Below are 25,245 nucleotides of genomic sequence, written 5' to 3'. Positions count from 1 at the left end.
CATACGCATACTGTACTGTGATGCGGAGATACCAAGTTTTGGGCTTGATGATTAACACATGCAAACTCTCTCCAGCCCAGGGCTCATGCTGTCACTTACCAACATTAAACATATAATTAATCTATTACATCAATTCTTAGTTTGTCGGGCACCCTTCGGGGCAATTTATTGCAGGATATTTAATATCACTCCATACAGTACTTTCTTTAAAAATTATTTAAAAATTAGGGACCAAATTCTGCACTTATTTTTAACCTGTCCAATCTTACTGGTGTCAATGGCATTCCAGTGAGTGTACAATTTGGGGTTATTTAATGTGTCAAAAACGCTAATTGTTTTGAGCTGCTAAGAGGAAAATCTAAGGCTTTAAACCAGGGCTCCTTCAAAATGTTAACATTGGGAATTAAAGGCTAAGGAGGTAGAGAACAGAACTGAAGATACCAGAGAGGAACTGGCTGTCATACAACCTATTTGGCCAGAAATATCAGGAACTGCAACATCTGAAAAATCTGGCTGTATGGGCTGATAGCTGCAGAGCAGCAGTTTTCACTTTTTGAGTTGTGCCCCCACTTTGAGTTGCACCACCTCAACCCAGACAAAAATAGGTGAGTTAGGGGGTGGAAGTGGCAGTCCCTCCCCGAGCCCCGCTGAGCTGAAGCCCGAGCCATCTGGTGTCACCACTCACTCACCTGAGTGTTCCTCTGCGCCCCCCTAGGGAGGCATACCCCACAGTCTGAAAACCTCTGCTGTAGAGTGTGCAAACATGGACAAAGCCAGTCTGGCAACTTCTTAGGCTGCTAAAGATTATAAACTTTGTAGACAAAAATAAAAAACTGTACCATGGTCCTACTCCTTCCCCAGTGAAGTCAATGGCAAATCTCTCATTGATTTCAGTGGTTCAGGATTGGGCCTTTAATCCCTGCAGTTAGGAGAAGAGTTTTGAATTATTTTCTACTAATAACCTTTAGCCAACCAAAGAAATGGCAGGAAAAGCACTGAAGAATACAACACTCTATACCTAAAGAGGTGGTACAACGTGAAGTCTCGACAAGTGTATGTGGGGGTAGGCTTGAGCACACACATCTGAAAACAAACCCCAGCAGAACATGATTTTTTCATTTCAAAAATATCATTAACAGTCTATTAGTTTACTCTGCTATGTGTAATGTGATAAAACTCAATTTAACAACAGGCGATCAAAGTCACTTTAGAAATGAAGATTAGAGAAGAATCTGAAATGTAATCACAGAAATAATTGCACAGGTACTGGATTAAATACTTTTGATTTTCTTCTACAACATACTTCAGCTCCTAATTGTTTTCAATGGTCTGGGATGGCATCAAGCACTTATGGATTCAACACAAAACTTAAAAAGAATCTGAACATGACTACCCTGGTGTTTAAACCTTTTAGATTTACAATATGAAATGAACTGGTCAATTAAATATTTAACTTCTTGAATAAAACATGCATAAATTAAGCATAGCATACACACATGCTTTATCTTCACTCAAATTATTCTTGTGCTTGAAAATGATATACCATATTCTCTTCTGTGTAAAATAAATAGATTAAGAATAGACAGGGCAGATGTTCCATTTATTTTTGGTGGTACAAACTGAGAATATTTCACTACCTTTACTTTATCCACAACTGGTTTGTTTTCATCAGGATCGGGTTCTCTTTGTCCCAATGAACCAGCCAGGAGGTCTAGGGCATTGTCTTGCTCTTTCCCACCCTAACAAAATGTAAATATATTCAAGAAAACATGTGTCACAAAAAAATCTCCATTTAAACAAGGTATAACAAACACTAACTTCATCCAACACAAAGTCTACTCTGCCTTTGAAATACCATAAATAAAATTAATTGCAATGTAGTGACAACAGTTGGAAAATTATTGGATGTTCAGAGTAAAGGGAAAAGATAACTTAGAGTAGGCAAGTGGAGTAGAAATTTATTTGGCATTTGTCTGCTACAAGCAAACCAGTTCTAATTTAGGACAACATCTACACTAGAAACAGTTTTAAAATGGATCATCATAACAAACATGTGCTACCTCATTCTGCCAATGGCACGACTACACAGCAGTAAAAGACCTGCAGCCCAAATGTATCTGCCTGGGTTGGCTGACTTGGACTCGTGGGGCTTGGGCTGAAAAATGCAGAGTAAACGTTTGGGGTTGGGCTCCAGCCTGAGCTCTGAGACTCTCTCTCCCCTCTCCTTGCGACCTGAATGTCTACACTGCACTATAACTTTAGCCCCACAGGCTGAGCCTGAGACTCGGTGCAGCAGGTTTTTTACTGCAGTGTATAGGTAGCTGCTAAGCAAGTGCCAGTCGCGTAAGTTAAAATTCTCTGGCTGTTTAATGTTTCCATTAACATTTGAAAGGTTTTTTCCTTCCAGAACGTGCTGTCCTTTGCTTATACACATAGGTTTTACCTACTGAAAACTTCAGCTTCTCGGTTAAGTTTATTTTCTTAACACAATGTGAGCCAAAGGAGTTTCTCCAATATAGCGGTTAAAATAGACTGAAGCAGAAGTGGGAGCTTTCACTGCACCAGCCAAGGAAGGAGTTGGGGATAAGTAAGAGCACTGCTTACCCTAGCCAAGGAGAGCCCTCCTCTGCTTATAGCAGGAGGGGAAGCAGCACTCTTCCCCATTAACCCTTACTTTTCCTGCTGTTCCTGTAGAAGTGATTTGTCACAATGACAAGTATAGTATTCTACTTTTACTTGCATTTTTTGCCTCAACCCCACTTGCAGAGGCCTCACAAAAATCACAGAACCACATGGTCCTGCGAGGGTACACCATGGGGATCTAGCTTGTATTTGTATTTAGCTGACCAAACACAGGGTTAAATTCTGGCAGACATAAGAGGGAAAAAAAGCATAACAAGCCTCAAAATTGTGCACATATACGCTGCAAAAAAAATTACGTGAATGTATGCTCCTATTCTGGCCAAGACCAGTCCCTCTCACAGATCAATTATAAAATCTATTCCAACTCAGAGCTGAAAGGGGGCTATTCATACAGACTATAGCTGAGTCTTGCGTTAACATGTTTACATACACAATCACAGCCCATGACTTCTAGGTCACATCTAGTTATGCCTTCCATGTTTCTCAAGGAACCAGAAAAGGGATGGACAACTTACAGCATTCATTCCTGGTGCTGGCCAAGGGGTTTCTGGAATGTGCATATATGTAACATAATCCAAAATTTGGACCATAGTGCAAAACCGTACACAAAATGCAGAAGTCTAGAATTCTTTTCCAGAGAAAAATCTATCTTCTTAATAGCCAGTTTCAACAGTAAAATGATTCAATTTTACAACAGGGTCCACCATTAAGAACTACTCTAAAAAGATCTCCTATTTCCTTCCTCTAACAGGTTTTAGTATGAACATCACCATCAACAACAATGAATGCTTCTTACTGGGGTAGCAGCTGGAGGAGCTGCTGAGTGCACTGCAGAAGCTGTGGTGGAGGAGACAATTTCTTCAGAGGCAGCTGGGGAAGATTTAACAGCTGTGGATTTCTAAAATAAAAAAAAAAGTGTTGTTACCAGTGTATATAATACTATAAACATACATAGGAAATCCCAAGTTTCTGGGACGCACAACTATGTTTTTTCATCCTGTACAGTGCTCATCTGGGACTTCATTCTTCTAAACATACTGTACTATTTCAGCCTAATTTACTCCTTTCCCCATCCCCATTAGAGGGCATAACCGTTCTCAAGAAGTCATTTAAACTTATGTTTTCTACATTTCATACGTCAGAAGTAACTTGTCCAACTCTCCATTAAAATTAGTGGGTGAAATCCTGACTTCACTGAAGTCAATGGAAACAATCATAATGATTACAATTGGTCTAGGACTTCACCCCAGATGTCTAAATCCTCTAGATTGCTTTGAAAAGTCTCAATGATTGTGTTACCAATGCAAACATCTGTTAAATTAGACACAACAACAAAACACGCCCTAATTTTTCTCATAATTTCAGAAAGCCTGTGCCTGTTTTTTTCCTTCTACATTTACTAAAAAAATTATGGAAAATACAAGTTATTTAAACAACTTGAATATAAAACAGAATAATACAAATCAAGTAAATTCAGAGATCTTACGTTAGGTGTAGCTAGTGGTGCAGACGGTAATGTTGCTGGGGAACTGGAAAATTCCTTTGACAAAGCATCCAAGAGATCACTTTCACTCATGGACTACAATTAAAAAGAAATGACACCAACTTTTTTATCCTTTCTGTTTGAAATCTGTTGATTGCTCTGATTACACCTGCATAATTTAGAGAATCAGAATACAGCTAAAAGCTTAAAGAATAGGAAATCTTTTCCTTCTCTGTTTAAGGAATGACAAATGGAAAAGTGAAAGATTTTCTGAATATTTACTCACTGACCTGGGTTTCTTCTTTAGATTTTGGCAAGAGTGGTTTTCCATCTTTATTCTACAGAGAAAACACTGTTTTTTAAGTAGTTCTCTATGATCACGAAACAGAAGTCTTTTGGTAACAGGGGTTTAAAACATACAAAATGTTATTACACTGCCTCTCCTCCCCTCGCCCCCTCCTCTTTTTTTTTTAAAAAAAACAGCCATTGGTCAGGCTTTTGATATAAATGGGGGTTCAGGAATTTAAAATATAGTTCCACTCTGAAAGAGAGACTCCAAAAATGTCATTGTGAGCTTCCATGCTTACTGTCTCCCCATTGCCATATCAAATATGCTCAATTTGCAAATGAAAGCCTAACCTGTAGCCGTGCATAATCACTCCAGAACTTAGGGTCAAGGAGGGTAATTTCCTAACACATCAGCAACAAAGGGTATTGCAGGCCTCATTTATGCCTGTGCAACCCTATCATTATCATCAGCTTATGCTCTTGGTGACATTTGCAAAAATCCCATCAGCTTCACTGGGTTACAGCAAGGTAATTGATTGGAACTTAATAATTATTCTTTTGAAGCACAAATAGTAAATAATCCAATTCATCCTTCTCAGGCAGAATTATTCACATTTGGGTGCATAAAGCTAAACCACCCTTACCCGTATTTAGATATCTAAATAAAAGTTTCCTAGTATTCAGATATGCTGAACCACCACAAATTACAATAAAGTCATTCATTATGTATTACTGTAGTGCCTGAAGCAACATCCAAGAACAAAGAAATAGGTGCAAAGAATATAGGAAAATATTAAAAGGAATTACCTTTGCTTCTATTAATCTGTATTCAGGAGGGATAGTTTCTTCATCTTCACCCAGTTTCTCTCGTTCTTCTTGTTTGGCTTTCTCCTAAGGTGGAAAACAAAAGTGGAACATTTCTCAACATTTCTTACATACTGCATGTGAGCAAGTTTTTAACTCTCTTCCAGTACAACATCATTGTAGGCATATGTTCCCTTGCAAATGCAGTTAAATTATCAGGCAAAATCTCATGCTTTCTTCTAATGAGTCTTAAGTCTGATTCTCCACTCACTTATTTCAATATAAAATGAGGAGTAATTCCATTCATTTTAATAGTATTATATTTGGTATAAAACTGATAAAAGTAAATATGAGAGTAAGTATAAACCAACAACAATAAAAACATCCATGGGCCTTGATTCTGTTCTCTGTATGAAACACACTAACAGCTCCCTTATTCAGGGCTGCAACCTTATTTAGGTTGCACAGGGGCGGGATTAGGCCTAGGGAAGCAGGGAAGGTAGCTGGGGCAAAAGGCAGCAGCTTTCTGCTGGCTGAGAGTTCCCATGAGCCGGGGTAATTCTCTACCAGCTATCTTGGGCTGCTTTGAGTAATACCTGACCCAGAGGTCAAAGTTTTACAGGTTTTTACAGAAAAATTGTGAAGATGTCCAACAGAGTGAAAGATCCTTTTAGTAATATATTGAACCCTGTTCTTTCAATCATAGAACACCTTTACAAACAAATGTAGCTATACATTTCATTCCTTCCTTTGTCTTTATGTTCGAAACAAGGGAGAAATTTACTTAAAATAATAAACCAGCACAAAATCTAAATTGGTTTCTTTTAAGGGGCTAATTGATTTTGTTGTTGTTGTGTGAATGTAGAAACGATACTGTGTTACCAAATATTTCATTCTTAAGGTATGTATGCATGCCTAAAGTGAATTTACAAAAAAATCACTTATAAATCATTCTGCACTAATTTATACTAATAATTTTGTGAAACTCTACCTCCAAGTAGCACCCTGGAACCTGCATATTCACCATTGTGATATGACTGTGATATGTTTTGTACAAGTATGCCTTGTGAGGTATTTTAAAAGTCTTTATCTGTTGAACAAAAATATCATGTTGAATTGTATGTACTATCTTTGTACGTGAAGTTATGAAGGACTGCTATATGTGCTACTGAAATATGTTCTGAGGTTGGAAAATGCCCACAGCAGGCCTTTCAGTTGCAACAAATCAGATAGGTGTTGATGGCCAATAAAAAGGATCCACTCTCCCAGGGAATCCACAAGTACGCCACGGGGACGGACTAACCCACGTCACAGCAAGGATCTTTCTAGCAGCGGGAAGAAAGTATAAAAGAGGGACAGTGACCTAATCATAATGAAAGAAATACCAAACCACGATCTTGTCCTGGTTATGGGAGATTTTAATTCCCAGATCAGAAATGAAAGAAGAGGTTGGAAAACAATCATCAGCTCACATACAACTGGAATGACAGACAATAGCACAAGACTTATTGTTTTCGGCACAAAATTCAAGTTTAGCATCTGCAATTCTTTCTTCCAACATAAAAACATACACAAAAAGACACGGATTTTCACCAAATGACCGTACACAAAATGAGATCAACTATATCTGTGTTAGTCAAAGGTGGAGAACATCAGTGTTAGACACAAGCGTATTCAGAGGAGCAGATATAGGAAGTGATCACTTCTTGCTGAAAACAAACATCAAATTGAAGTCTAAAGCACTTAAAAGAAAGAACACAGACTCAGATTATACAATACACAGAAACTACAAGATTGCAAGATACGAAAAAGAGTACCAGATAGAGGTAAAAAGGCCCTTAAAGATCCTGAAGAAAACAGAGTGGAAAAATACTGGGATCTTTTCAAATCAGCTACGCTAGAAGCAGCTGAAAAGATTATTGCTTCCTCTCTTTCTACCAATTCAGAACAGTGGATCTCAGAAGAAACACAGAAAATTATAGACAAAAGAAGAAAACAAAAGGCTCTAGTACTACAACATGGGACTGAAGAAACAAATCTACAGTAACTCCTCACTTAACGCTGTAGTTATGCTCCTGAAAAATGCAACTGTAAGTGAAACTATGTTAAGCGAATCCAATTTCCCCATAAGAATGAAAGTAAAGGTTCCAGGGAAATTTCTTTTTGCCATACAGCACAGTACTATAGTTGAGAGGTGCCCCCACCTTATTCCACACAGGCACAGCCCACTGGCACTGGAGCCAATGAGCCAGGCAAGGAGGCTGAAGGTGCTGTAGGCTAGAAGCAAGTTGCGCAGCAGCAGCAGCTTCCCCTACTCTGCAAGCACCAGGGGTGGGCGGCTCAACCTCCGGCTCACCCACGCCACCACTTCCCCCAAACCTCTTCTTCCCCTCTTCTGCCCCTTTACTTGGCGCAATCAGCTGGCTTGCAATGTTCAGGGGGGCAGGAGCGAGGACTCAGTGTGCAGGCTTCCCCCTCCCTCCTGCCCACGGCAATCAGCTGGTTTACAGCGTTTGGGAGGCAGAGGAGGGAGGACTTGACACGCAGGCTCCCCCTCCCTCCTCTGCCTCCCAAACGCTGTAAACCAGCTGATTGCCGTGGGCAGGAGGGAGGAGGAAGCCTGCACACTGAGTCCTCGCTCCTGTCCCCCCTGAAACCAGCTGATTGCCGTGGGCAGGAGGGAGGAGGAAGCCTGCACACTGAGTCCTCGCTCCTGTCCCCCCTGAAACCAGCTGATTGCCGTGGGCAGGAGGGAGGAGGAAGCCTGCACACTGAGTCCTCGCTCCTGTCCCCCCTGAAACCAGCTGATTGCCGTGGGCAGGAGGGAGGGGGAGCCTGCGTGTCAAGTCCTCCCTCCTCCCTCCTGAATGCCACAATCCAGGAGGAGGAGGGGGAAGGCGCTGATCCGCAGGGTCTGCCGACGGATGGGAGGCGCTGTTGGGGGGCATAAGAGAGCTGATAGGGGGCTGCCAGGTGTGGACAACGCAGGCAGTCAAACGACGTTATAGCGAAGCATTGCACAACTTTAAATGGAGCATGTTCTGTAACTGAGCAGGGATGTAACATCAAAACAATGTTAAGCGAGAGGATGTTAAGTGGGGAGTTACTGTACAAGAACCTTGACAAAGCAGTAAAGAAACAATGCAAACGGGATACGCAAAACTAGATAGAAAGTAAGGCTAGTGAAACTGAAGAAGCAGGGTAAATAATAATTGGAGATATACCTATCTCCTAGAACTGGAAGGGACCTTGAAAGGTTGTTGAGTCCAGCCCCCTGCCTTCACTAGTAAGACCAAGTACTGATTTTTGCCCCAGATCCCTAAGTGGCCCCCTCAAGGACTGAACTCACAACCCTGGGTTTAGCAGGCCAATGCTCAAAGCACTGAGCTATCCCCTCCACCCTGATCCAAGAACAGTTTACACGATCCTGAAACAGTTAGCACAATACAGATCAAAATTCAGAAGTATCTCAGAGATAGGGAAACAAGGAGAAAGTTTGAAAACACAGGCGGAACACAAAAATAGATACGTGGAACACTTCAAAGAAGTGCTAAACCAAGCAGAACCAATTACAAGACTGGAATTTAACAATGATAAACCACTAGACCTAGATATAGATGTATCTGAGGTAAAAATTTAAGTAGTAAAAAAAGCATTTTAGAAGCTGAAAAACAACAACACATCTGGGTTTGGATGGCATTCATCTTGAGATGCTTAAAAATGGAGGCGAAGACATGGAATCAGTCATCTGTTCGCTGTGCAACAAAATATGGACGGAGGAGAAAGTGCTGGAAGAACGGACCCTCGGTATCATAATCAAGTTACCAAAGAAAGGTAATCTAAACAATTGTTCAAATTGGAGGGGAGTAACATTTCTATCTGTCAAAGGTAAAATATTAGCAGCAGTCCTCCTGAACAGAATGAAAGGAAAGATGGATACCATCCTACTTGAACAACAATCTGGATTTACACAAGTGAGACTATGCACAGATGCTATGTTCACCCTAAAATGGATTACTGAGAACATAACTGAATTCCAAGGCAGTCTTGCCAATTTTGTGGACTTTCAAAAAGGTATTCATTAGTGTAAACAGAGAAAAAAAATGGGGGAAATTGTGGAACAATATGGAAATCCAACCAAATTAACTAACATTATGAAGGCATTCTATGCCAACTCAAAATGCTGTATTAAAATGGAAAATGGATTGAGCAAGCCATTCAGCATCAAGACAGGTGTAAGGCAGGGGTGCGTCCTGTCTCCCTTTTTGTTCATGCTAGTCATTGACTAGGGATTAAAACAATGTGATAGTGATACATATGGCCTAAAATGGAACAATTCAAGGCTATTTGATCTAGACTTTGCTGATGACATCGCTTTTATCAATGAAGATGCCAACAGACGACTTCTTTTACTTGATTTAAGCATTTTTGTAATGGAGAAGATGGGTTTGACGCACAAGGCAAAGAAACGTAAAGTCATGTTAATGGGGAATATAGGGACAGAAATCAAAATTGAAGAAGAGAAACTGGAGAAGGCAGACAATTTTACGTATCTTGGAAGTACCATCAACCAAGATGGCACTAGTTCTGAAGACACAAGAAAAAGAATCGAGAGGGCAAATGCTGCATTTGGAAGACTCAAAATCATCTGGCAACTAGAAAGCATCTCCCTCAAGACAAAACCAAATGTGTACAAAGCAATAGTTATTGCCATCACAACATATAGCAGTGGGACATGGCAACTTACCAAGAAGAGAGACGCAAAAGCTGGATGAATTTCATCACAAATGTCTGAGAAGAATGTTGGGAATAACAGAGCGATAGGAAGATGAATGAAGAAGTCAGAAAAATGACTGGACAAGGCACCCTCTCACAAATAATCTACAAAAGAAGACATCAGTGGCTGGGACATGTGCTGAGAATGGAAAAAGGATGCTTACCAAGTACCGCCCTTGAATGAAAACCAGAAAATGCAAGAAAAAAGAGAGGAAGACCACGAATAACATGGAAACGAACAGTTCTGAACAACAACAAGCACCTCAACATGAAATGAGAACATTTGGAGAGAAGGGCAGTTGACAGGCAAGGATGGCAAATGTGGATGGGCCAATGTGCAGCAAAGCACGGGATGGACTAAGGCAGGGGTAGGCAACCTGTGGCACGTATGCCAAAGGTGGCATGAGAGCTGATTTTCAGTGGCACTCACACTGCCCGGGTCCTGGACACCAGTCCAGGGGGCTCTGCATTTTAATGTAATTTTAAATGACGCTTCTTAAACATTTTAAAAACCTTATTTACTTTACATACAATAGTTTAGTTACATATTATAGACTTATAAAAAGAGACTGTCTAAAAACATTAAAATGCATTACTGGCACATGAAAATGCATTACTGGCATGTGAAACCTTAAAGTAGAGTGAATAAATGAAGACTTGGCACACCACTTCTGAAAGGTTGCCGATCCCTGGACTAAGGTCTATGGTAAAGACATCATTGCTTAGCCTCTTCCCCCCACATCTCAACACCTGAAAGATCATCTGGAAGACACTGACTTTGAACTAGGGAGATTGGACCCTCTTTCAGCCTGGCACCAGTCTGTGTATTGAGGAACTGTAAGCTGCCTGTGCCATCTAGGGTGGGAGACGGATTCAAATCTTGCTGCTCTGTTTAAATTAGAATTAAGACTGCAAATTTAGTTCTATTTCTTAGGTAACCAACTTTGATCTCTATGCCTGCTACTTAATATCTATCTTTCTGTAGTTAATAAATCCATTTTATATTTTTCCTAAAACAGTGTGCTTTTAGTTGAAGTGCTTGAGGAATCTCAGCTCAGGTTACAAAAGCTGGTGCTTGTCCACTTTCCTGTGAACATGTGGTGAACTTATTAATGAGTTTGCACTGTCCAAGGGACCCTTGAGGAATGCAAGACAAGGTATTTCTGGGGTGCAAGGCTGGGGAACTGGAGGGAATTGGCTGAAGCCTCTCTATTGATGGTTCATGAGTGGCTGGGAGATCATTCATGTAACATAATTGGGCGTGTCTCTGCCTGTGGATGGCTGTGTAAGTGCAGTGCCTAACAGAGACTTGTAACTAGACACCAGCATCAGTGTGACAGACAGCCTAGGCTGATGGGTTTGGAAGGCTCAGCAGTCCCACAGTCCACATTGCATCCTAAGGATCCCTTCACAAGTTTCTAAACTGAATTCCCTCTATTGGTTTAAACAGGAAGTTCTGCTTAAAAATAGATGGCAAAATATGACCCACTGTAAAATGGTTTACAACATAACTCAGGATAACTACTTTTACAAAGTGTTTTTTGAAGGCCTGGCTATTTTAATACCTTCACTTTATCCACAGTAGATTTGTTTTCTTCTGGGTCAGGCTCTCTCTTTCCTAGACTACCACACAAGGCTTCCACTGCCTCATCTGAGGCATGTCCAGCCTACAAAAGCATTAGATGTTATTAGACACAACTGCAGTTTTATTGACATTAAGCTGTTTTTGAAGAAATGTATTCAGAACTTCTAAACCATAGATTATAAACACAATTTTACTTCGCAACCAACATATATGCAAAACTCAAGAAGATACAACTATCCATACTAATAAACTTAAAAATTATAAATAGGGCCCTACCAAATTCTTGGCCACGAAAAATGCATCATGGACTATGAAATCTGGTCTCCCTGTGATATCTGGCTATTATAGGAGGGTCACGGGATTGCCACTTACTTCTGTGTTGCCTTCAGAGCTGAGCAGCCGGAGAGCGGCAGCTTCTGGCCAGGTGCCCAGTTCTGATGGCAGCACCACCACCAGCAGCAGCACAAAAGCAAGGATGGCATGGTATGGGGGGGAGGTTGTCACTTTTGGGCTGGCCTTACAGGTGTGTGATCGCCCAGGGTGCCATGGTTGGGGGGCACTGTGCTCTCAAATCCCGCCACACACAGACAGCCCAAGACCCTTTTAGCCCCCAAGCGCTGGTTCCAGAGCTGGGGATGGGTTGAGGCACCCCAGCTGGGGACTGCTACCATATGCTGGGCTCTAGTTGCTAGTCCCAACCTAGCTGGAACAACTTCTTCCTCTGCCTGGGCCACTCCCAGGGCCAGGTCAGACCCACCTCTGGGAACCTCCCCCAGTTGCAGGAACCTCCACGGCCGCTGGCTTGGAGCCCAGCTCTGAAGGCAGTACCGCTGCCAGCAGCAGCGCAGAAGTAAGGATGTCAATACTGCAACCTACACTAGTCTTGCAACCTCCAACCTCAATTTGGGTTGGGACCCCTACAGTTACAATACCATGAAATTTCAAATTTAAATATCTGAAACAATGAAATTTGACATTTTTAAAATTCTATGAACATAGAATTTACCAAAATGGACTGAGAATTTGGTATGGCTCTAATTATAAATTGCCTCTCCCCCTAAAGTGTGTCACTGCAGCACAGATCCTTTAGGACTTTGGCAGAGTGTTCTCTAGGTAGACATGATTAACAACTAGACACTTCCACAAGTTTTGATTTATATACTCCATGACCACAGAGGTAGGGAGGTCTGCCAGTAATATAGTCTTCCCAAATACATAGGATGGCAGTTTTTTTTCATAAAATGTTTTATTATGTTTATCTTTACTGGCAATAAAAAGTTCATAAACAGCATCATCTTAAAAAGAATTTAGGAAAGCATTTGAAGCACATACTCTCAAGCATAGCGAAACAACTGTCTGTTTCAAGAAAAAATGCCAGGGGACATCACAAGAGTTCAAATCACAGGTATCCCTTCAGAAATTCAATCTATATCATACAGATAAGCCATGACGAGATTATTCTGACGTGCTTGACTGTGAAGTCTGCAATAGTATCCCACAAAGCCATACTTCTCTAACTTTTCACAGAACAGCTTTGAGTTTTTACTTTAGCACCAATTCCAATTCTCTACAGGTTACTCACTGAAGTAGTAGTTGATGGAGCTGATGATTGCACAGTAGAAACTGCAGCAGAGGAGACAACTTCCTCCGCAGAAGCCTTTGCAGGTGCAGTAACTGCAGGTTTCTGAAAGAAACAAATGCAGTGAACTTTATTAATGCATTGAAGCACAAAGCAACGAAAATCAGAAAGAACATGGAGATATAAACCTTTTAACAGAATGCAACAGAGAACAGCTCACGGAGAAAATAAAAATGAGATTTCTGGGAAGAGAATATTATGGGACACAGAAACCAGAGAACCATGGACTTTTTTTTTTAAGTGTTCCTCTATCCTAAAATTGTCCAGTGACAGCGAAATTGAACACTGAATATTAAGAAGATTTTTTTTTTACTTAAGATCAAAGACGACTTACTTACTTTGGATGTGTCGGTGGGTTTAGATGGTTTAGAATCGGCTGCAGGTGGCACAGGACAGACAAAGTCTTTTGAAAATTCATCAATAAGATCAGATTCACTTACAGGCTGCAATACAAAATGGACACAAATGTGGTACAGAGTGTCTGATACAATTGTTTTTATTTTACAAAAATTCTAAATTAACTTGCTTGGTCAGCTCCTTTTAAATTTTAAAATATACTATTATGCATAGTTAATAAATATTTATTGAGAAAATCCTTTCTAGAATTTGTCCAGTTTTGTAATTAAAAATGATTTTTACTGGAATAGCATTCCATTTTAAAAATAGTTTACAGTGTTACTAAAAAGCAAAGTATAACTTATTTCATGAGAGGATTCTAAGCTTTTAAAAGCAATAGCATAAATTACTGAGGCTATGTCTACTCTGTGCAGTCTATACTGACATAGCTACAGTAATGTAGCTTTGCCAGCATAACCTGGTAGCATAGGTGCAGCTTATGGTGAGGGAAGGCATTTTTCCATTGCTGTAGAAACAGTATTTCCCTGAGTGATAGTAGCAGGGTCAACGGAATCATTCTTCCATCACCCTAGCTGCATCTACACTGGGAGTTAGGTCAGCGCAGCTATGGTGCTCAGGGGGGTGAATTTTTCACACACCTGATGCTGTACCTACATTGAGTGTAGATTAGGCCTAACATTTAGTATGACAGTATACTACACCTCTACCCCGACAGAACGCAGTCCACGGGAGACAAAAAATCTCACCGCGTTATATCAAACTTGCTTTGCCTCCCTTCTCCCCGTTCCTTGGTCCCTGACCACCCCCTCCAGAGACCTCCACCCTAATCACCCCCAGGATCCCACCCAGCCCCCCTGCTCCCTGTCCCAACTGCTCCAACCCCTATCCACCCTCCCACCGGCACTGGCAGGAAGTGGAGCAGACTGGCCCCAGCCAGCTCCATGCCGCCACCTCCCAGCCGCAGTGCTCCACTTTCTGCCCCCAGTGAGCGCGTGTCGCTGGGGGGTGGCTGGGGAAAGGCCCTACACTCATCTGTGGCGGGAAGTGGAGCACCACGTCTGAGAGCTGGCGGAGTGGAGCTGGCTAGGGCTGGACTGCTCTGCTTCCCGCCGCCGGTGAGTGCGGGGAGGTTGGGGAAAGGACACCCCAAGTACTCACCAGTGGCGGGAAGCGGACCCCAGCCTGCTCCACTCTGCCACCTCCCAGCTGCGGCACTTCGCTTCCTGCCACAGGTGAGTGTGGGGAAGTTGGGGAAAGGATGCCCTCCACACTCACCTGAGGCGGGAAGCGGAATGCTGCAGCTGGGAGCTGGCGGAGTGGAGCGGGCTGGGGGTGAGCTACTCCGCTTCCACCACTGCTGTTGAGTGCAGGGGTGGGGAATCCTTTCCCTCAAGCCTCGAGCGACACAGCTGGGGTCGGGGTAAAGAAAGCTCCTGGCCCCCTACTAATCCCCCAGGCCACTCTGGGTCTGCAGGACCCGCAAGAGTGCCCTCCCATAGCTCCTGCCCCCCAGACCCTAGGGGCGAGCCCCTGACCGCCCCCGAGACCCTCTGCCCCTTATCGAATCCCTCGGCCCTGGCCTGGTCCAGCAACCTTAACATGCTGCTCAGAGCAGCGTGTCAGAGCTTTACCACCTTGTATGTGAACCTGTGTTATATATCAGGTCGCTTTATATCGGGGTAGCGGTGTATTACAATGTTTCAAGTACAGGTCATGTATTGGTAATGGGAGGAATATGGTATCAACATTTATTAGCACGCATGTAGGTTCTTTCATTTTTTTTATGTTTTGTCTGCATTTCTTTTATCTTAAGAATAAATATGCTTACTCAGAAAGAGCTGTGTGGTAACTTATACCTCCGGCTATTACATTGTGTATCATCTTTGAAGAGAAGGCAAAAGAAGCCTGCTCAAACTGGGGATATCACAGTATAGGGTACGTCGATACTACGCGCCGTATCGGCGCGTTAAAATCGATTGCTCTGGGATCGATATATCGCGTCTAATCTAGACGGGATATATCGATCCCTGAGAGTGCTTATATCGATTCCGGAACTCCACCAACCCCGACGGAGTTCTGGAATCAACATGGCGAGCCGCGGACATCGATCCCGCGCGGTGAAGACGGGTGAGTAAATCGATTTTAGATATTCGACTTCAGCTACGTTATTCACGTAGCTGAAATTGCGTATCTAAAATCGATTTTATCCCGTAGTGTAGACCAGCCCATAGTCAAGGGACTCTGCAGCCTGGAAATATCCCAGCCTGGTCAGGAGGGAGAGAGACGTATGTCTCCACCCAAGAGAGACATGACACCTGAGGCACCTCTGTGGAGCCTAGAGTGGGTGCCATTGGCGGACCACAGTAAAAGGGGGAATACAGATGTAGTTGCTCAGAACTGCGAAGCATTTCAGTATTACTCAAACATTCACATGATCCACCTACAGAACAATAATATTCAACTTCAATATCAGAGACAGAGGGCTAAAAAGTAAAAAATCAGTTACACTTATACAGTGTGTAAACAAGTGCATCTATAAATAGGGACCAAGACTGTGTAGTTATACTAAGAACATAGGACAATAGAGGACAAAAAGGAAAAACAAAACCAACCAACAGGAAACCACCAGGATATCTAGTGACAATCGTATAATACTGTTACTTTTCTAACCTTAGGCTTTTCTTCAGGTTTTGGCACTAATGGTTTTCCATCTTTATCCTGCAAGGGAAAAACATAAATATTGTTGTTAGTTTTTTTCTATTATTACAGAACATGGCTTCCATGCCAGCAAACAATTGCAAGTTTAAGCTATTTGCAATGGGAAAGGTATCTAAACAAGTACACCCCCAGGAATTAAAGAAAACAAATGAAAATACACATTAAGCAAAATCTGTGCCATATCACATTTGATGACATGCACTAACAATACAGAATTCCATGGACACAGCATTTTATGGTACAGGGTGGTGAGGAGACCTGCTGCTCCTCACCCCTATCCATGGGACCTGCCAACAGAAGGAGGCCACAGAAACTGTGACTAGGCACAAAATGATCCAGAATATATTTCAGTACTATTCTGGCAGGCCATTCCTGCTACAGCATTTAAGCTTTCATTTACAGAAAACATTTAGTCCCAGATTCTCTGCTGCACCAACTTTTCACTCAGTGCAGCAGAGAGGAGAACATCTGGGAGCCTGTAATGGCTTCCTGAGTCTCAGGGCCCATATGTGCTGGCTACAGGACCACTGTAGGTTAGAGCAGACCTAACCAAACAACAGCTGGCAATGGTCTTCAAGGAACTATATGCCAAGTGGGGAAAGTAGGAACACATCTCATTTTGGCCACATCACTGACATATTACGCCCCATTCAAACACAGACACCTAGGCCAGGGAAGGGGTGACATAGGAACCCGGGTGTACTGGCACTGCATCATCTGAAAGAACCCACATATCAGGGGAATTCTCAGCTGGTCAGATACTGCTGCAAGACCTGAGTGGCAAAAAGGAGCCAGAACACTGCTGAGAATCTAGCCCTGAGGCCAGTCACCACTGCACTACTTCAGGTTTATGTTGGATTAACTCAGAATCAATTTAGAACAAGCGATAACTCAATAGTAAGATAGGTCCTAACTTTGTAGTCTTTGTGGCTCTGAAGAAAATCTTCTGAACGTCAACTTATTTAGGTCAGCTTCCCAGGTCTGCAATTAGACACACTGAAAGTCTCTGAGAGGTAAAAAAAACTGCTCCATTCAAAATGGAATGCACTACTACTGAAATCTAATGATGAGAGTTGAAATGTATACATTGTTAACTGCATCAATATTGACAATTTTGAACACCTCTCCTTTTCTGTGCGCGCCCATCAGTAAAATGTGGATAATATTTCTCTATTGTGTTTGTCAGGACCTCATACTACATGAATGAGCTCCACAGACATATTTATTTATAGATATAAGTGACACGTCTGGTTATAAAATGGTGCTTCTGCCACTTTCCATGAGAAACTATTCCAAATAAATGCCAATATTGTTTGCAAGTCTACATGTTCCTTTCCTCAACATCCATCACTTTACTCTGAGGGACAGCGGAGAGTTCTAAGTGAACCCTCAAGGAAGGGGAAAGGGTTAGGGGGGATACAGGAGCCATCCAGGCAAGGTGCATTCAGAGTTAGTCATTAATAGAGTTCCACCACTTTTTACTTTCCCCAACTTCATTGCCTGCCTGTGACACAACCACCGAGCTAGTCAGGCACCTATAATTTATATGAGGAAAGTAGAGATGAAAAATTACCATTGCTGGTTTCAATCTGTATTCTGGAGGGATTGTATCATCACGTTCACCAGCCTTGTTTATTTTTTTCTCTTCAACTTTTGCCTGAAGAAAAGGATACAAATACAGATGAACAGAAATTCCAGGAAAAAACACCAACAGTCCCTTTTCAATAAAGAGGATCATTCCAATCTAAATTTTCTAAAAGGTACTAAAGTCAGATTAAGCCATTCTATGCTTTGATGGTCTTTATGTTCTATTCATGCCAAATTTAGGTTAAAAAAACCCATTGTTTTGAAATTAACACTAGTGTAGTGTTACACTTCAAACACAACCCAAAGACACAGAGCAAAGACATAAATGTCCCTGGCCACTGCCTCAACAGGCCTTCAGGGGGCACAGTACAAAGCTCCCAATTCTCCTGGCAGCCTCCACCACCCTGGCCACATCAGCAGCAGCAGAAAGAGATGAAGGGTGAGTAGGACTGTATCCCCTTCTCCACTGAACAACCACCTGGGGACATGGAGTCCCAGCAGTGCACCCCTTAATGACTCCAGAGTCCTTCCACAAGCTCCAAAACACTCAGTTCTTCTAGAGGCCCTCCCACAATGACTCTAGACTCTCCTGCCAGTCAGCTCTTCTGATGTCACATCATGCCTTCTATCAAGTTCAGAACTAGCACAGGCACTCCAGACACCTTCAACAGCAACTAAATTTTCCATTGCCTTTCCGTCACTCCCCTGCTTTGTGCACTTACTGAATATGGAGAAGGGATAAAATAATGTAAAGCTAATAGGCGAGTGGTGTTAGATGTAAAGATAAAACTCAAAACATAAAAAGGAATAAATACCAAATGAGCACTAAAGTTAAGAGACACTGAAGAGATTCAGGCTAAATACGAAAACAACAGGAAAAAAGTCAGACAGACAAACTATTTACAAGAGAAAATGCTATTAATTGTAACTCCCCCCTTCCCACCCTAAACCCAACAACTAGAGTTAAAGGGAAAAATAGTCAGAGAAAAGAATGGTTAGAAATATATTCAAGTGTAACTGACAAGAAGCACACCAGTCATTACTTTGTCCCCTTCTCTGGTAGGCTGTATCCCATTTCTACTCCCTTTGTCTGTTTTTTGTCGCTTAAGTAAGTTCTTATAGTGATCTATATCTTATAGTGATATAGTGCTGATAGCTGATAATAGAGTCTAGCTTGAGAGCATGCTTAAAGAACTGAACGTGAAAAGTAGTCAAGTTGGATTAAAAAATGAACCAGTCAAAAACAAAATATACGAGATCAGATATTCTGCCAAGAACCCAAATAACTCTTGGAGGAGAGTAGGTCCAAGAGGTCGACAAATACGTTTATTTGGGCCAGGAGGTCAACATGCACCATGACCAGAAAGGCGAACTGTCGTTCAGAAAAAAAGCTGGATGGTGCGCATTCAACGACATCAGGGACATCCTCCAAGGAAACATCAGCAAAACAACTCGTGCAAATCTTTTTAACTCAACCGTGCTTCCAGCAATGCTATATGGCAGCTAAACATGGTCACTGACAAAGACTGAAGAACATCAATTGTCTGTCACACAGAGGGCGATGGAACGAACATTTTTGGGCATTTCGCTCTGCGATCACATCCCTACTGAAAGAATTAGGCAGCAGTCTGGAGTGTGAGATGTTGTTGAAAGCAGGCTCAACAAAATGTGGTGGGAGGGACATGTGGCCTGATTCAGTGACAACAGATGGACTGCAGCTATATCTGAGTGGTATCGGCGAGAACTGAAACGGGCACGCAGTCAGCCTCCAAAGAGGTGGGATGATTTCCTAACAAGGAGATATGGACAAGCCAAGCGAAGGATAGCCAGAGTGAGAGAAGACTGGAAGACATGTTGTGATTGGCTCAGTCTTAACTGATGAAGGGCCGACAGTCTACATAAGTAAGTTCTTTGGGGTATGCATTATTCTCCTCTTATGCATTTGTACAACATCTAGAAAAATGGAGTTTGAGGAGCTGATACAATATACATTTAATTATACCTCTGAGACTTCTACAAGGGAAGATACATCTTCTTTGTGTTCAGGTTCTGGTGCACCGAGAGTATCAGCAAGGGCATCTAGTGCATCATCACTTATTGCTGCCTAGATTAAAAAAAATGTGCAAATCAGATTGTGATTATTCATAAAAAGGCACAGGGTTTACTTTACGTGCGTCTTCCTCTATACTCTGCAGGGAGCTAAGCAGCATGCTAGTATGTGTGAGCTCAAAAAAAGATAAAACGGCATTTTTAATTTCTGCTCTGCTTCACCACATTTCTTTAACATGAGAGGGCAGCAGACGGCAAACTCTGATCACACCAGCAGCTTTTAATCAAACTAAAAACTTCTTCAAAGACAGGAAAGCAGAGACCCAAACACTACATTACATTCTCTCTCCAGATATGAGAAGGAAAGGTCAGTTTTATGAATACAAGGACATGAAATTATCCTGATATTAAAAGCATCCCACACAACTAAAAAAAACCAAGCTTATTTTTGTAACCAGCTCTCACACTATGTTTACTGGGCCTATGGGAGCCCTGCAGTAGACTCCATAAGCACAATTATTTGACCCTCGCAGGCCCAATCCTATAACATGCAGAGAACACCTTCTGAGAGGCTCTTAGCACTTGCAATTCCCGTTGTACTTAATATGTTCAACAGAATTTCAACTGAAGCTGAGGATGTTCAACGTCTTGCAAGATCAAGCCCACATTTTGGCATGAAGTATGTTAAATACAGATGATATAATAATTAAATTAGTCAAAAAAGAGAGTATCTATACCTCTTCCAGTTTTGGTTTCTTCTCCTTAGGAGGAGCTGAACTCCTGACTGAACTTGTTGACTGTGCTTGTACAATTTCTCCTTCTGCTGTTGGCTTCTGTTATGTAAGGAGAAAATGAAACATTTGGTTACTGGGAAAATTTGCAAAAAGTGTAAAAAAGGTAAAGTTAAAAAATTCTCAGTTGGCAAAATTAATACCTCTTTAAGAGTTATCTTCTCCTCTCCAGGAGTAAAAGTACTGCAGGTAAAATCAGACGACAAAGCATCTGCAATATCATCTTCTGTCACTGGTTTCTAAACAGAAATTGCATAGTAGATTATGGTTAACATACAAAGGTCAAGGGCTGTCAAAACCTAGTTTATAATTCATGTGCGCTGTGTGCTTACTGAAGTAGCAATATGTATTTAAGGGGTCACTGTTATACTTTTGTCTCAGAAAGAAAACACCCCTAAACGTCACATCAAAATGCAGCCTTCTGTTTTCTTTTAGGTGAAAACTTACAGTGAAATCAAACCCTAGTCCAGTGATCGGCAACCTTTGGCACGTGGCCCATGAGGGAAATCTGCTGGCAGGCCAGGACAGTTTGTTTACCTGCAGCATCTGCAGATTCAGCAGATCGCAGCTCCCACTGGCCGCGGTTCGCTGTTCCAGGCCAATGGGGGCTGTGGAAAGCGGCAGAGAGCACATCCCTCGGACCACACCACTTCCTGCAGGCCCCATTGGCCCAAAACAGCAAACCACGGCCAGTGGGAGCTGCTATTGGCCGAACCTGTGGATGCTGCAGGTAAACAAACCATCCCAGTCTGCCAGCAGATTTCCCTGACAGGTCGCGTGCCAAAAGTTGCTGATCCCTGCTCTAGTCTAAAGGAATGACAGTCCACCTGTGGAACTTTTTGTCAGCAGATGTTGCGAAGGCCAAGACTATAACACGGTTTTAAAAAGAACTAGATAAATTCATGGAGGATTGGACCATCAATGGCTATTAGCTGGGATGGTGTCCCTACCCTCTGTTTTCCAGAAGCTGGGAATGGGCAACTTGGATGGATCACTTGATGATTACCTGGTCTGTTCATTGCTTCTGAACCACCTGGCATTGCCCACTGTCAAAAGACAAGATACTGAGCTAGATGGTCTGATCCAGTATGGCTGTTCTTATGACCATGCTAAGCACACAGATTTAAGCATTCTTTGCCACACAAAGTACTCAAGGATTCCTGCATCCATAACTGTCAATAGCTAGTCTAATATTATCAGGTTAAATTTCTCAAAAGTATTTGGTTTAGTTGTTTCAACTTCTTTCAGTTTTCTAAGACTATCTATGTTAATTAAAAATTCTGTGCGAAAACTCCAGAAGCTTTCCATTGACTTCAACAGAACTGCATGTGGTCAGCACCTCTTGGAATTTGGCATTTTCTGATGTCAGAAGAAGTTAATTAGAACTTTCCCAAAAACCGGATGATGACCTATTTTTAACTTTTGAGATGTAAATCTAACCTTACCTGGGGGAGTGGTTCTGTTTTTTCTGGGGGTACAGCTTGGTCATCTCCTTTACCCTGAAAGAAGAAGTTATTTCTGTAGTGAATGGAAGATAACCCCAGTATACAAGCAGAACTCTATTAAATGTCTTATTTTGCTCACTTTACCTACCTCCAATAATTTTCTGTATCCTGGAGGTATAGAACCCTCCCGTTTACCCAGTTCTTCGATATATGCAAAAGAACACGAATCCTGCAACAAAAACCAAGAAGTTAATATTGTATTAATGTCTGTTGAAACCAAATTTAAGTTACTAATTTACAAAGATAACTATATAAAGTGACATTCTACCCTATAACAAACTGGTCTTCTCCCCAGTTCACAAAGAACCCACTGCCACACCCAGAGTCTCTTTCCAGGCAGTTTTATTCTTCCAACACAGGCAAAATTAATAAAACCATTTCCTCACCCTACCTCGGGCTACAGCTCCCAGTGCACTGTCCCCTTTGCCTTTTGTCCTTCCTTCAGGAATCTTCCATGCTCTGGTCGCTGAGCACCACATCACCCAGAGATTTCCCCCCAGCAGGTTCCCACTTCCTCCTCTCCTTGCAGGACTGCCTGCTGCTCTTAATTCTTGCAGCTTTCTGGCTCTGACTCATCAAGTGTCACCCCCCTTGCCCAGGTACCCTCTTTTAAATCTCATTGAGGTCAGCTGACCAGTCACAGGTATACTGCCCTGCTCCCTCGTCAAGGGGCCAACCACTCTGTGATATAGTCACTAATGATACTTCTGAGAAAAGAGAGAGAGAGTCAAGTACAATAAATGGTCAATCTCAATCTTTTGATGTAGATATAGATAAAATGTGAATTTTACATATTTTTGGAAACACCTCTGTCTACTCCACTCCCTTACTCCTCCATTAACCTCCCCATCAACTGCGATTGCAACCTCTCTTCTCCCCGCACATCCACATTTAGAAATGAACATCTTCTCAGATTCCTAATGCTCCACTACATGACAAATAAAGTAAGTAGAGAGAATTCCCTTCACTTATCCAAGCTTTTTTCTTTCCCCTTTCAGCGACTTTGATAAAAACATGTTCTTTTGTAAATCTGTCAGACAAGCCCATATTTGGTGACCAATTCAAAGAGCAACTTTTTTCCAATTTGCTAACACTTCACCATTGTGTTCTACTATAGATCTATAGTTGCAACATTTCTTAACAGCTAAAAACAACACTAGTATCGTGTGGGAGGCATTCCTTATGTTTTACAGAGAAACTGTGAATCTATTTCAAATGTTATGGGATCACAGGGATAATTACTCAGCCCGTATGATAACAAGTGACGTAAAAAATTCAATACCGTAATTTCTGGGCCAGTGTAGACTGGACTGGGAGGGACATGTTCTTCAGGTCCTCCTAGCGTATCTATCAGGTCATCTAAGGCCTTATCTATATCAGACTAGAAAAATAAGCAGACAGTTATACAAGTTAAGGCACTACACAGCATGTAAAGATGTATCACAATGTGTAGCACTAATGTAAGTGCAAAGAAACAGAAAAAGACACAAAAACCCCCCCTCTCTCTCCTTAAACCTAAGGGGAGAGCAGGGGGAAGGAAACAGGATCCTTTGCAGAGAACTCCTGGAAACCCAAACTAGAAACTTGCTCTGAATCAATACAAGTTCAACAGATATTAAACATTTTCAAAGATAATTGTTAACCAGTTACCTCTCAATTTCAGTAACAAGATTATTTGTAGTCAGCTGATTTATAGTTAATATGTTGTAAAGATTTATTTTTAAAGATGAAACATACTGAAGTATTATCGATAACAATGTCAGATTTGGGAAAGGCCATTAAAAATTGGGAAAGGTGTGTTTTCCACAAGAGGGCTTATATGTCAGTATATTGTTACCTACTTTTTCAGGTGGCTTAGTAGGTGCAGCTTCAACAGCTGAAGATGGAGCTGCTGATTTATTTTCTTTAGCCTGAGAAAAAAGTGAAAATAGCACTGAAAGCCAGTGTAAGAGAGTTAGGTGTATATAAAGCAGCTGATTTGTATTAGACTATAGTTACCTACCTCAGTACTTGGCTTATCAGCTCTCGCAACCAAACCAGCAGCAGTGACTGCACCAACTGTAGCTGCAGCTGCACCAGCTGCACCACTAGCTAGTGATTTATTTTCAGTTTTAGGCTAGGGAAAAAAATAGAAGACTTTGTGCATATGACTTTGTGTTAACAATTTTAAAAAGAGAACTATAATGGAAATGTTCTACCCTAGTATATATCCTACATTACTCCAATTGTCAGTACATTTGTGCAAATTTCAAGGACAAAACAGGAAAAAGATTATTAATGCTGCTAAGCAACATTCTGTGCTGAAGGAAAGGTGCAGTTTTAGTGGGATTCTCTCTTTTGTTCCTCTGATGACACTGAGATAGTATAGCTTTCGACAAACGACACATTGATTTCTGGTGCAGAAGGAGAAAGTTAATTAAAAAGCAAATGGTACTAAAGTTTAGTAAGTATTTTATAAAAAGATTACAAAATTCTACCCAAAATGCACTAAAATAGGTAATTTTACCCTGCTAGTTTATATTTCTTCATATGCAGGGTTCACTACTAGTATAAAACACCAAGATGGGAAGCTGAGTTTTGAGTCTCTGAAATTCTCATTTACTGCAGCTTCCTCTGAAAAAACGCTAATTCACTGAACTAACTTGAGAGTCAGTAGATGACTGAAGTTCAACAACAGCAGCTGGTGATGGAGAAAAAAAGACTGTATTTTACATTATGCAGTCTCAAGTCTATAACATACGCTAAAAGTTTGTACGCAGTGTTGTTGTAGACGTGTTGGTCCCAGGATACTACAGAAAGAAGGTATTTGAGGTAGTATCTTCCATTGGACCAACTTCTGTTGGTGAGAGAGACAAACTTTCGAGTTTACACAGAACCTGAAGAAGAGCTCTGCGCAAGCTTGAAAGCTTGTCTCTCTCACCAATAGATGTTGGTATTATCCCAAACACCTTCTCTCTCTAATCAAACAGTTTATTATCTACTAAAATATTTGGCACTCATATTAAATTGAATAAACCAAA

At 41.6% G+C, this 25,245-nt stretch overlaps 1 protein-coding gene across 10 annotated transcripts in view; it reads right to left on the bottom strand.

The window, feature by feature from the left end:
• The window catches only part of CAST (calpastatin), a 107,109-nt gene that overhangs the window by 18,824 nt on the left and 63,040 nt on the right, over positions 1 to 25,245 (bottom strand). For all 10 annotated transcript variants that reach the window (XM_032798680.2, XM_032798681.2, XM_032798684.2 and 7 more), the window contains 18 exons: positions 24,228 to 24,341; positions 24,067 to 24,135; positions 23,508 to 23,606; positions 22,314 to 22,394; positions 22,166 to 22,219; positions 20,864 to 20,959; positions 20,667 to 20,762; positions 19,883 to 19,984; positions 17,867 to 17,950; positions 16,246 to 16,293; positions 13,557 to 13,661; positions 13,162 to 13,263; positions 11,560 to 11,661; positions 5,222 to 5,305; positions 4,417 to 4,464; positions 4,130 to 4,222; positions 3,440 to 3,541; positions 1,638 to 1,739 (listed from right to left, as the gene is read on the bottom strand). In XM_032798680.2, coding sequence (XP_032654571.1) covers positions 1,638 to 1,739; positions 3,440 to 3,541; positions 4,130 to 4,222; positions 4,417 to 4,464; positions 5,222 to 5,305; positions 11,560 to 11,661; positions 13,162 to 13,263; positions 13,557 to 13,661; positions 16,246 to 16,293; positions 17,867 to 17,950; positions 19,883 to 19,984; positions 20,667 to 20,762; positions 20,864 to 20,959; positions 22,166 to 22,219; positions 22,314 to 22,394; positions 23,508 to 23,606; positions 24,067 to 24,135; positions 24,228 to 24,341 — 1,581 coding nt within the window. The remainder of the gene's footprint in view (positions 1 to 1,637; positions 1,740 to 3,439; positions 3,542 to 4,129; positions 4,223 to 4,416; positions 4,465 to 5,221; positions 5,306 to 11,559; positions 11,662 to 13,161; positions 13,264 to 13,556; positions 13,662 to 16,245; positions 16,294 to 17,866; positions 17,951 to 19,882; positions 19,985 to 20,666; positions 20,763 to 20,863; positions 20,960 to 22,165; positions 22,220 to 22,313; positions 22,395 to 23,507; positions 23,607 to 24,066; positions 24,136 to 24,227; positions 24,342 to 25,245) is intronic.

The sequence above is a fragment of the Chelonoidis abingdonii genome, chromosome 6, assembly GCF_003597395.2.
Source record: "Chelonoidis abingdonii isolate Lonesome George chromosome 6, CheloAbing_2.0, whole genome shotgun sequence".
Classification (NCBI taxonomy): Eukaryota; Metazoa; Chordata; order Testudines; family Testudinidae; genus Chelonoidis; species Chelonoidis abingdonii.
This window is presented reverse-complemented; position numbering and strand designations above follow the sequence as displayed.